The 13,122-nt window shown below is 42.0% G+C and overlaps 1 protein-coding gene across 8 annotated transcripts in view; it reads left to right on the top strand.

The window, feature by feature from the left end:
- Window positions 1–14: 14 nt before the first annotated feature.
- The window catches only part of TRMT2A (tRNA methyltransferase 2 homolog A), a 36,540-nt gene continuing 23,432 nt past the window's right edge, over window positions 15–13,122 (top strand). For 2 of the 8 annotated variants that reach the window (XM_073312310.1, XM_073312309.1), the window contains exons 1-7: window positions 311–529; window positions 1,067–1,696; window positions 2,819–2,927; window positions 3,544–3,725; window positions 5,560–5,674; window positions 7,139–7,254; window positions 8,297–8,417. In XM_073312310.1, the coding sequence (XP_073168411.1) occupies window positions 447–529; window positions 1,067–1,696; window positions 2,819–2,927; window positions 3,544–3,725; window positions 5,560–5,674; window positions 7,139–7,254; window positions 8,297–8,417 (1,356 nt within the window). In that variant the 5' untranslated portion in view covers window positions 311–446. The other 6 variants (XM_073312313.1, XM_073312311.1, XM_073312314.1 and 3 more) reach the window with 6 other exon arrangements.

Here is a 13,122-nt window from a genome sequence, read left to right as displayed (position 1 = left end):
CGAGCTGTTTCCCATCAGCCTTTGCGACTTGGCGGCGACCATCCCGCGTCTCTCTACTCTCAAGATGGCGCCTGCGTGTGTGGTGGAAGGGGGGAGGATTATTTTAATCTTGTATTTTTAGGATTGGGGGATTTTATAAGCGCAAGGGGCGGATTCCATGGGAGAATCTGTGGGAAAGGGTGCAAAAAAATTTGCCTTTTTCCCGCGGGCATTTTAGCTTCCCGGTGACGTCACGGAAGACCCCCCCCACCTTGAAGCCCGCCCCCGTTCGGTGTATGTGTGCCGCGTGAGGTGGGGACGGGTCGCGCGGGGAGATGGGCGGGAGGCGAGTGTAGCGGCGGGAGGGCCTGCGACTGAGGAGAGCGCAGGGCTCCCTCAAGCTCCCGGCGGAGCCTGAGCCGGCGCTCGCCGCAGCGGCGCTTATTGGCCGCAGGAGCCGCTCCGAGATGCGGTGGCATCCTGGTGTGGTCCCGCGGGGCGCGGACGGGATGGCCCAGGCTAGTGTCTTGGTGCGCTGGATGCTGCATGGGTGGGTGAGGGTGCTGCCCTGGGGCCGGGGCGGGGCGGGATAGCGCTGCAGCCTGGTGGCGGCGGCGGCGTTGCACCACGGGGTGAGGTGGCGGGGCGCGGTGATGGGCCCTTGCTGTGGCTCACGGGGGGTGGCGGTGCACTGTGGCACCCGGCCTCAAGGGGGGTGGGGCGGGGCGTGGTGATGGCCCTTAGCTGTGGCACGTCGGGGAGTGCGTGGTGATGGTGCAAGGCTAGTGTGGAGCGGAATGCTGCAGTGGCCTCACACCCTGTTGTGCGGGCACGGTGCTGTGCTTTGTGGCATCGTGGTGGTGTGGCAACGGTATGGGGGTGTGGTTGGAGTGGAGGGGCATGGCCATGATTACACTTGTCCAGAGCCCAGGGCTGGGCGCTGTGATGATGGAACCATGTTGTGGCATATTGGTGGCAGGGGCTGGGGGACGGGGGGGTGCACTGTGGCTCAAACTCCCAGTATTTTCTAACTTCAGCAAGTCCTCGTTCAAAGAGTATTAAATCTGTAAAACTGAAATCTTTACAGGACTGAAGAAATGATGGAAGGAAAGAGTAGTCTCTGTGTCCCTGAAGAAGAAAATAGAGCCCCTTCAGTAGAAGCAGAAAATATAACTGAGGTGGAAATTAAGCAAGACAAGGGAGATAGTAGCCATGCAGAGAATACAGAAAATTGCCCTGATATGTACAGATATATCAAAGGAGATTTGTTTACATCGGAGATTTATAAAGTAGAAATTCAGAACCTTCCAAAATATATTGGCTTTAATGATGTAAAGAAATTTCTTGCCAAATATGGACTTAACCCTCATAAGATAAAACTTTTTGGGAAACAAACTTTTGCATTTGTGACATTTAAAAGTGAGGAGGAAAGGGACAAAGCTATGAAAGTCCTTCATGGAGTCATGTGGAAGAGCCGATATTTGAGTGTTAGGCTTGCAAAGCCTAAAGCTGATCCCATTGTAAAAAAGAGAAAGAAAGAAGGGGAGGACACTGAACAGAAAGAAGCAAAGCGTCCAGCTTTAGCAAAAGACAGTGAAGAGGAGCCTCTCAGTAAACAGATAGCAGATGTGGTGACCCCTTTGTGGAATATACCATATGAAGAACAGCTGACAAAGAAGAAGCAAGAGTGTGAACAAGTGCTGCAGAAACTGACAAAGTAATTCCTTTTTGTAATGGTACTTTAATAATGTTTATGAGCTTTAATGCAAATTTGTATTACTATAGCTAAAATCCAGTAAACCTTCTCTCTATTCCCTACACAAATATAACAGTATAAGTAAGTCTCTTTTGATATGTAAGAATGCTTTTCCTTAAATTACCACCTCAACCCCAGAGCTTGAAAATTACATTGGACTAATGTATAGGACTTCATATTTTTAGTACTTGATCTGCTTGAAAAGACCCTGCGAAATTAAGGAATGTGGTTTTAAGGAAAATTATTCCATAAGCCACCAAGGTTAAAAATGAAAATTTTATACCACTGAAAAGCTAGAATTAGCAGGTCCTCAGTGATACAAGGAATGAACTCTGATAGGTGTTGAGATGTAACTTTTCAGTCACATCATTCTGATGGTCTTCTATAAACCCCTCTAACTCTAATTCTCACATTATTTAGTCTTTAAAGTATTACTCCTGTCTAAGAAAATAACTTAAATATAAAATTACAGTTTTATCTATGCCTTATTCTGTTACAAAATTATCCATATAAAGAAAACATTTAACCTTGATAGTCATTAGACACTTAAAAAAAATAAAAGCAGACAAGGTTATTTTTTCCCACCTCCATGCTTAAATACCCACCCAGGTCCCATCATTGTAAGATTATACTTTGCAGCAGCCATTATTTCACTTTAGCAGGACTGGATGAGACTCTCTTTACTTGTCAACTTTTATTCCTTAATTAGTCAGGGGGTCATTATAGAAAAATGCAGGGCTCTCCTGTTTCCCTTTTTACAATGATTCCAGCTGAGGGGTGACAGATCAGCCGTTGCTTTATTCTGGAACTCTGTAGCTGTTTTATGTATTTATGTAGATTTTGAAATCTGCATTTAGTAGCAGTATGATGTAAATACTGTTTAGATTTCCCATTGACAAGACTCTTATGGAAGAATATCCTTCAGGTATTTAATAATTGATTTTCAGATAAGAAAAATAAAATTGGATGCCTGTAAATGGTCCTGTATTGTTTTGTATAACAGCCAGTTAACCTGATTCAGCTGTTTAAATGCATGTATTTATTGAAAGGCTTGTCTTCCGTAAATCTGTTAAATTTTTGCAGGGAAATAGGAAACAACAACAAGGCCCTGTTACCTTGGTTGTTTGTACAGAAGCAGAAGTATAATAAAATCTGTTGCCCAGTAGAGGGAGTGAAAGCATCACCATTACAGGTACCTCAAAATCTAACTTGTGGGTATGGAGTGATAATGTGTAATACACTCTAAAAGTAAACAAACTCTGTTGGCTTGAGGGATGGGGGACTATCTGATGGGCAATACTGTGGTAGCAAAAATATCTGTAGGTTCGTAAGTAAGTAGAAGCTTGTGTTTTACTACCTTTAACATAAATACTGTAATGGAACTACTAATCTAGCAGTAAAAAAAAAAGCTCTAAACGAATTGAAACCTTACAAAAATTAAAAATATTGGATTGTGCCTTTTCTCCATAGGCTTGCTTACTATTCTGTAATGCAAATTCAGATTTTTTTCAAAGGAGTTTTGCATTTGTTACCCAGATATAGCAAAACCTCCTAACTATAACTCAGGTTCTTTCAACAATATCATTACTAGACCCTTCTTCAGAAATTAAAATTTCCATATGGGCTGAATTTGGTATTCTGGGTCTCAGGCCATCAATAAAGAAATAAATTCACTAACTAAACTTTAGTATTACAAAATTAAAATTTAAGACTAGTGCTACAACAGATGTTTCAGGACAGAAGCAGTTGATATGCAAGGTTCTATGTATATATCTTAGGTAGTTTTATTTCTTCTTTTAAAATTTTAGACTGAATACCGCAACAAATGTGAATTTTTGATTGGAATGAGTTTAAATCAAGAAGACAAAACTGTGGGTTGTCGCCTTGGCAAATACAAGGGTGGAAGCTGTGCTGTAGTGGAACCATTTGACACTATTCACATTCCTGCTGTTGCCAAAAAGGTAGTGAAGGCTTTTCAAGACTACATAAGGTGAGAACTAAATTAGGCTGAATGGCTTACCCTGAAAGATTCATAGATACTAAGGTCAGAAGGGACCATTATGATCATCTAGTCCGACCTCCTGCACAACGCAGGCCACAGAATCTCACCCATCAACTCCTGTGAAAAGGTTTTTGCCATCTTAAATATTTTGAAATATATACAAAATGAAAAATTTTGAAGAGCTGGATGGTTATTTTGAGAACTGAAACTTAAGTAAATTGGTTCCATTCTGTAGCAACTCCTTTATACTTCGTTTTTACACATGGCTCATCATGTGTTATTTGTTTTATTTTATTTACTTTTATTGAGCTTTTTAAGTGTGTTCAGCACTACGCAATACATAGAGGAAGACCGTTACTGCCTTAAGGTATTTAGATCTAAGATGGACAGGCAGTTCTAAATCAAAATATTAAATGGCCCAATCTCAAAATAGAGCAAATATTTTGTTTTAAAGTTTTCTTATGTTCTCATTGTAATTGGTCGATTAATGTTAAAAGGATTTACAGAGAAAAGAGTTTTAACGAGGAATTTGAATGACAGAGGGCAATAGTTTGGCATACAAGAAAATGGGGGACTCTTCCACATGTAAGATCAGCCTGAAGGAAGGCACAAAGATGAAAATATGAGACTCCTGAGTAAGGAACAGTTAGGAAAAGGGCAAAAAAAGTTTTTGAAGAAATGAAAATAGAGATGTGGGCAGAACCCTGAAGGTAAAAATGAGACGTTTGAAAGGGCAATGATGTGATCTGAACGTTGAGAAAGGAAGATACTTGTATCTGTATTTTTGATTAAGTAAAGAGTGTTAAGTGAGAATCATGAAAACCAGAGAGGAGGAAGAGGTTGAATTCATTAGGGGAGAGATGATCAAGGCCTGGATCTGAGTTTTAGCCTTAGGGTATTGCGATTGGGTGTATAGATGCTTCAAGGGACCTCCCTTGCAGTCTATGGGCAGGCTAACAACAACAGAGATAAAAGGCTGCAGCCCAGTCAGAACAGACAAAGCCACAGTGAAGGGGCTCCACAGGGTGAGACCTGAAGAAGTCATCCAGAGGAACCCTGTTCGTACAGAAGGGATCAGAGAAGATTACCAAGCAGGAGGTATGTTCAAGGCCTTGAATTAGGAAGCATCAAGAGATTTAAACGAACAAGCCACTGAACCACCCAGAGTCCCTGGGCTATGATACAGAGGAGAGAGCGGGTCTGGGTCCCCTACCACCTTTATACAGGTGGGTGTAGGACTGCTGAGAATCCCGAACTGAGTGGTAACAATAACAGAAATATTGGACTTTGGCTTTGTGTTCCTGTTTTAACTTAGTTTATTTCTGTCCTGTTGAAGAAAGAAGGGAAGAAACCCATAAAGGGGGTAGCACTGGAAAAGGGGTTAGGAGAAGCCCTGAGGCAAAGGGCCAAACTTCTGGGACTATCGAGCAATGGTCTGCTAAAGGGGTTGGAAGAACTTCGGGTAGAGTCAGACTCCTTTCAGTCCCAAAAGCGGAGAGACATAAGCAACCCAGCTAAAGGATTGGAGTTATAGATGAAGATTGATAGATATAGGTTCCGTCCCTGAACGAACTAAGCCAAACTGAGGCAGGGATAACCATAGTTCTGTGGCAGACCACCATAGGGTACTACAGGCCAGAGCTCCCTCAGTTACAGGTATATTTTGCAGATGTCAACAAGGGTCAAAACTAATCTTTTGATTTTAATAACAGCTTATTTTCTTCTACCTTATTGTATGGTGGAGTTTTTTACTTATGTGAATTATTAAATATTATGCAGAATTTGCTCTTCTATTCAGTAACTGAACTTTTGAAAATTGCAGGTCAACCCCTTACTCTGTGTACAGCCTAGAAACCTACGAAGGTCACTGGAAACAACTCACAGTCCGCACCAACAAAAATGGTCATATCATGGCAATTGTTTATTTTAATCCTCAGGTACTGAAGCTTTATATAATATAAGAAAACCCTCTGAATGCAATGGACACTTGTTTAATGAATTAGCTGATTCTCAAGCAAAGTTCTCTGATAACAGTACTATATTACTTGTATTTAATCTGATAATTATTGGTGGGCCATGGTATATATGTTGTTCATAACTATTCTACCTCTTAATTACAAAGCCTATGGATTTTTTTAAAAGAAAGTTTAGTCAGTTTGTCTGAAAATTATAAATTATCTGAAGACTTTCTTCTTCATAGTCATGTCTCTGGGAAATGTTATTTTGTGCATGGAATCCCTGTGTGGGGCAGGGCTCTAAGATCTGACATATAAAAATTAGGTAAAGCATGACCATGTATTATGTATAAGAGTGTTACAGGTAGCAACATCTACAGTTAAGGTTGTGCTGTGCTGCTCATTAAAAGTCCCCCCCCCCTTTTTTTTTTTTTAGTTGCTTATAACTTTACCATGCTTAAATGGTTTGGGCTGAAATTTTCTATGCCATATGTCTGCCTCAGACTGATTTGATTTTAAGTTTTAGCTAAAATGATTCAGCTACTTCCAAGAACTAGTCTAGGGAAAAATGAGTTTTGCCCATGTTTAAAAAAAATAAATCTTAAAACCATTTCATTGAGATGCTCTAGAGTTGACGTGCTTTGGAGCAAAGGTTTGAGATTTGGCAGGAGTTCACCCTGGTATCGGGAATGTGCCTTTTGTCATCTTTGATGATTTGCTCAAATTTGTCCAGTTTGCAAGCTTCTGAAAAATCTCAGTTCACATATGCTCTCACAGCTCCTGCACGTCACCTGGACTTAACATGTGCATCCCCACAGACCTATTGAGCATTCTCTATCTTGGGGCAAACAGGACTTCTGTAATTGCTCCTCTTGGCCCATGCCACTGGTGCCCTAACGGCAGCGAGGAGCAGCCTGACTCGAATACACAAGGGTGAGGAAAATGTGGACCGAGGAAAGAAGTTAAGAGCAGGAGGCATGAGGGTGGGAGGAATGGTCAAGAGTAGATGGAGGCAGAAGACTGGAGGGGCTGACGGGAAGGCGCTGACAACAGGAGCAGGCATAGGAGGGGTAGCAGATTGGAGCAGAAGGAGATGAGGTGGAAGAGTCTAATAACTAGAGTCCACTCCCCTACAGAATCTGGGAGAATGTACAGAGGAAGGTCTTGGGCCTTTTACATAGGCCAGGCTGGAATAAGGATGTCCCACTAGTTAATGCCATTTGTAGCCACATGACTCTTATAAAACCCAAGCTGTGTCTGTTTAATGTCCCATACAAAATAATACAGTAATTAGAGTCACTGTTTGATATCTTTTCCGTATATAAAATATTTGCTTCTCAATACACAAACAAATGAATAAAACTGAACAGAACAAATACTAAATTAAAGTGTTGGAAAATAACTAAACACACAATAATCTCATCTTCCTTTCAATGGAACTTCTAGAAATTAAGTAAAGAAGAGCTTGTTGACCTAAGAATCTCACTGGCAAAGTACTTTACAGAAGAAACTGGAAAGGACAGTGGGGTAACCTCTCTTTACTTTGTAGAGGAAGGGCAGAGGTAAGTTTTGTACCTGTAAAGGAAAGCTTAAGTGGCATTTCTCCTGTAACTACCACCCTGCATAGTAATTAATATAGAATGAATAGCAGTGTCATTATTATTTTATTGCTAAATTATTTACATTGTCCATGGAAGAGACTCCTAATATTTTATGGTCTTCTGCATTATAGCTTGTTTCTCTACTTGTGGATTAGGTGCCCTTTGTTTATTGGATAAAGGCAGTTAGAGCTTTGTATCTGGATAAACCTGGCCAGTTAGGGGCTGTCACAGGAGGGAGGATACCTTTTTAATTTTGTTGTGGAGAACCCAGGAAGAAATTTTCTGGGACACTTCTCCTGCTCTCCCCACCTCCTTCCTTTCTTGCCAGTTTCTGTTTGGTTTTGCTCTCTTCACCTCTGTCCTTCACAATCTCTCTTCTTTTGCCTGAGGACCCCATTTAATTTTTCCAGAAACACTAAATGCCTCCTCTTCTGCCTCTATACCGTGGCAGATGTACCCTTTGAGAACAGAAATTGGACAGTAAGACACAACTTTTGGTCTTAAGATATTTTACAGCTTTCCTTAAAAACAGCCTGTGAATTGTTTTCATTTACAATATTGCAGTTTAAGGCTAAAAAGTAACTTTCTGAAGACTCTGAATTAAAGAATTTAAATGCAATTATAATTTAATCATTGCATTGATAGGTCTCATCCTGTTACAGTGAAGCACAGTAATTGTACAATATTGTAAAATCAGCTGTGTGTCCAACTAAATTATTCTTTAATAACTTTGCTAGGCTTCCTATGTGTGGTAATAGTGATGCCCAATACTCACTAGTAAAAGTAGAAAATCAACATATGTAAGGTCAGAAACCAACATACTTTTGTTTTTAAAACTGTTGTGTGTGTCTGCGTGGATTAGTTTTTTTTGTTTTTTTTTTTTAAGGTCCCGTTAATGTGGTTGTAGTGTCCTCCTTCCTTCCCCCCCCCTTGAATGTGTCTGTACTATAAGTGGCCATGGCTAAAACCTGCTGTAATGTGTTTGGTGACTTTTTTCTTTCAGAAAATCACCCAATCGTGAAGACTTGCCCTTACAACATTTGGCTGGTGATAAGTACATATATGAAGAGCTTCTTGGTCTAAAGTTTAGAATTTCCCCCCATGCATTTTTCCAAGTAATGTTGGTATTGAATTTTGCTAAATTAAATTGTATTAGAGCTGAAGTAATAAGATGGATTGCTTAAATTACTGCATTAAGATTTTTAAACATTTTCTAACAGATTTTTTGGCTAAGAACAGTAAGATGGCTAATACTGCAGAAAAAATGCTGCCTGGACAAAGAGGCTGCAGAAATATACTGAGCGATCTAATCTCCATAATTACATAAATCTGACGTAGCTGAAAATATTTTTTAGTGGATGAATACCGGTTTTTGCTATATTAAATATTTAGTTCCAGCATTTTAGCTGAAGTGAATGTTTAATGGGTGTTTTTTTGTTGTTTTCTGGGTTTTTTTTAACTCCTTTGGTATCTGACACATTCTGTGTTAGCAAGCAGTCTGTGAATAGAACAGAAGAGAAGGTTACTCACCATGTGCAGTAACTGAAGTTCTTCAAGATGGTTGTCCCTGGGGTGCTCCACTTTAGGTGAATCTGTATCCTGCACCTACGATCGGAGAATTTGAGTAGCAGTGCCCGTTTGGGGCACACATGCACTGTCCTTGTCCCACGCCATCTCTGGCGGTTACCTAGTGCTGTGTGACCAAACCCTTCTTGGTTCCTTTTCTGCCGCCCTTGGCTTTAGACTGAGCGATTGGCAGTGCCTCCGAGCTTGCCTTTATCTTAAAAATTAGATTTAGCCTTAGTAGTTTATAGAGCTCAGTTACTCAGTTTAGCTACCATTCTCTTCCCCGTTTATTTTTCTTTTTTTTTTTTAAAAAAAAATTCTTAATAGATTAGCTATTTTCTTTATTATTCCCAGTTACCCCTTAGTATAGTATACATATCCTCCCTCACGGGGGGGAAACGTTATTCTTAGGGGCATGCCCAGATCTCCAGGTTTTAAACGCTGCCTAACTTGCCAGGCGTCAATCCCGCTCTCTAACAGACACTTGTAGTGTGTCCTCTGTTTCAGCGAGACATTCGTTCTGCAAAACTGTTCCATTGCCATACTCTTAAGACTCGTGCACCAGAAAAGCGAGGAACCTTAAGCTAAAACTTCTTCTGATGGAGAAGTCTCTGCACCCAGCTTCCGATCTAGGATTATGGACTCCTCCTGGACATCGCTCTCCAGCGACAGCATCTGACAGACATTCCTTATCACCCTCATAGAGGAAAGAACACCATTCTAAAAAGGTGGCAAAAAAACTGGTACTGTGACAGCCAAAGACCCTAAGTGGGCAGTTTCGGAGAGGAGCAGCAGAGGGAAACTTACCCTTCCTTCCAAGGTAGTGCTGGAGCCACTCAAACATGCATCATGAAGCAGCTCAGAAGCACTGCTGTCTATGGCGCTACCTTCTGCCTCTATAACGCATAGCGTGCAATCATCAGTACTGAAAATCTCATTGGTGATGCCAACAACTTCCTCGGTACCACGACAGTTTCTCTAGCACAAAGACCTGCTAGTCTCTTCAGCACTGGAGTCTCCTCAACTCATACTGATGTTACTCCAGCATGATTGGTACCATGTCAAGTTACACCACCATCCAGAACAGCTCCTCCCTTCTCCAGCAATGAGGAGGATGATGCGGAAGGGGAGATCTACTCATCATGCCACTTCTTGCCCATGCAGACAGCCACCAGATTGGGTCCACCAGAACATATTGAATACCACCCCCTGACTGAAACGCATGGGTGGTATAGACATCCAAGGATATCACCACCAATGCCATTCCCGCCACAGTAGTTCAACTGGGATCCATGGGTGGCATACTGACAATGCTTCTCTAAGCCTTCCAGTTCCCACGGGGGGGGTGAGCGAGAGAGACCTTTTCCCATCACCCTCAATACCTGGACCTGCTGATCCTTCGGAAGAGGTGATTGAAGGGCTGGAAGAGACTTCAGATCAGGAGATCACCTCAGCTACTAATTTCTCCTCCTCCTCTCCGGACAAAGCAGTCTTGTCCCCACCATCCACGACGGGTGATGATTTTAAACAATTCCAGGAGGAGTTTAAGGAGATTGTGGACTCATTAGAAATACCATTGGAAGAAGTTGCAGAGTCTCAACACAGGCTGTTGGACATTTTATAAACGTCAACTTCATTCAAGGTTGCTCTCCTTATAAACGAGGCACATAGATCCAGCCAAGACCATCTGGCAGACTCCAGCAACAATTCCACCCACTTGTAAAAGAGCAGACAAAAAAATACTACATTCCCTCCTAGGGAATGGGATTTTATTTTTTTCTTCCAGATCCCACACCAAACTCTGGTGGTAAAGAAAAGGAGTACTTGTGGCACCTTAGAGACTAACCAATTTATCTGAGCATAAGCTTTCGTGAGCTACAGCTCACATCGGATGAAGTGAGCTGTAGCTCACGAAAGCTTATGCTCAGATAAATTGGTTAGTCTCCAAGGTGCCACAAGTACTCCTTTTCTTTTTGTGAATACAGACTAACACGGCTGTTACTCTGAAACCTCTCTGGTGGTAGAGGATGTGAATGAATGGGGCAGACAACATCAATCCAGATGTACCCCATATCATAGGAACTGGAAGTGGTTAGACCTCTTTGGGCCTAAGACCTACTCAGCAGTGACCCTACAATTCAGAATTGCCAATTACGAGGTACTGATAGCCAAATGTGTAACCACTCAAATTATTTAAAAATGTCCAAATTTTATTATCTATCTCCTTTAGGACAAAAAAGAGCAATTTAAAGCAGTCATCTTGGAGGGCCACCTTCTTGCTCAAACAGCCTTACAAGCCTCACTGGACTTGGCAGACACAGCGGCACAATCCATCGCTACATCCATAGTCATGCACCAGGCTTCCTGGCTCCACCTTTCTGGGTTCCCCAAAGAGATACAGTCTACAGTGGAGGATCTCCCATTTGAGGGACTGAAGCTGTTCACAGCTAAGACCAAGTCGCTTCACACCCTAAAAGATTCCAGGGTGACTCTTTGGTTTTTAGGCATCTCTACACCTACACAGAGATAGAAGCAAGGGAAATATTACTCATGGCAACGAACAAGATCTGTGCCATACGTAGAACCACCGAGGTAATATGACCCACAGAAACGTAGACAGAGGGCTACAAGGAGTAGACCACTTCCATCTCAGCCATCCCAGCAATCCCGCTCGAAGCAGCAATTTTGAGGGTTTGGTTGAGGACCCGAGATGCCTCCCCCGTTTTCAAGTGCTGGAACCACCTACAACCGTCCATCCTTTTGGAGACCGTCTGACCCCATTCCACCCATCGTGGCAGAGCATCATGTCAGACAAATAGGTATTAGAAATCGAGGCTGGCAATTCAGTCCAATTACTCTCCATCTCACTATGCAGGTTTGTCGATCTAGTCAGTCTGATCACTACAGCACAAAGCAGCCCATAGACATTGGCCAGGACCTGCCTCCAACTATTAGGCATCAGCCCACAATTTCACAGAGCACTGTGCAATAGAGCAGAACTCAACATCAGATGCTCTGCTGAGACTTACCGTTTTATCATCCTTCACAAATTCAACTCTGAAGCCCTTTCCTCCCAATGAGGGGCACTGCTCTACAATCGCCTAAAGTAGAGCTCCCACAGAGACACTCGAAGAAGAAGGGACTGTTACTCATCCAGTGCAGTAATTGAGGTTTTTTGAGGTGGTTGTCCCTGCGAGTGCTCCACTATCCACCCTTCTCCCATCTACTTCGGAATTTCCTGCAGGGACTCTGCGGTAGAGAAGGAACTGGGGTGTGGCGGGGGGAGGTTGGTCTCAAAGTGCTATGTAAATATCAGAGATGACATGAGATAGGGACAGCACATGTGCGACCCAAACGGGCACTGCTACTGAAAATTCTCCACTTGCAGGTGCAGGGATACAGATTCACCACAGGGACGCTCCTTGAAGTAGTAGAGTTGCCAGTTGGGAAATACACTACAAATGTTGTATTTCAAATAATTTTCTTCCAGCAAACACTTAAGCCTCAACAAATGCTTGTCTGAAAACACAAAAGAGGTAATGTTCGTTTAACAAAACATTTGGAGGAGAGGGGAAATAAAGTGAGTGCTAGCATTAGGGGAAGGAGAATATTCTTCACCTTAGTTTGCATGTAACTTCCTTGAGAAATTGGAAATGACACATGTGCTTTAAGGAGATCTTATAGTTGTGTTTTTATTCCTCACTTGAGATCTTAAGCTATTAAGTTCTTACCTTCTTCTTAATGTAGACCATTTTTCTAGGTTAGAGGTACTGACATGGACAACTTCTTTCATGACCCTCCAGTCCTGATTCCATACCTACACTTGGTTACAGGAAAAGTAATATTAAGGCAGGCAGCATTAATGAGACAAGGTGAAAATAAATTCACTTTGTGATGGATGTAGTTGCATGGGTATGTCCTCCTATTTCTGTATGTGGAGTATTTTTTTTGTTTTGTTTGTTTCCTCTCCCTGGGTAGGAATTGCCATTTTAACACAGATTTGTCCCTTCATTGCCTGCAGTTTGGCCCTGTTCTCCTGTGTTTGCTGTCCCCTCTGATTTTGGTGTACAACAAACACGACTTATTTATTTAGTGCCTTAAGCGTATGCTGTATTACATGTTTGAATTTACACCAAAGCAACATCCAAATACGTGAAGGGGTTATATAGGGTTTTTTTTAAACTTTGTCAAAAACACCTCTTGAAGCCTTGAATAAGTCCTGGTCTGTTGGGCCAGTTGTGTATCTTGCTGTTGCTAGAGATA

The sequence above is a fragment of the Lepidochelys kempii genome, chromosome 15 (assembly GCF_965140265.1).
Source record: "Lepidochelys kempii isolate rLepKem1 chromosome 15, rLepKem1.hap2, whole genome shotgun sequence".
Taxonomy (NCBI): Eukaryota; Metazoa; Chordata; order Testudines; family Cheloniidae; genus Lepidochelys; species Lepidochelys kempii.
This window is presented reverse-complemented; position numbering and strand designations above follow the sequence as displayed.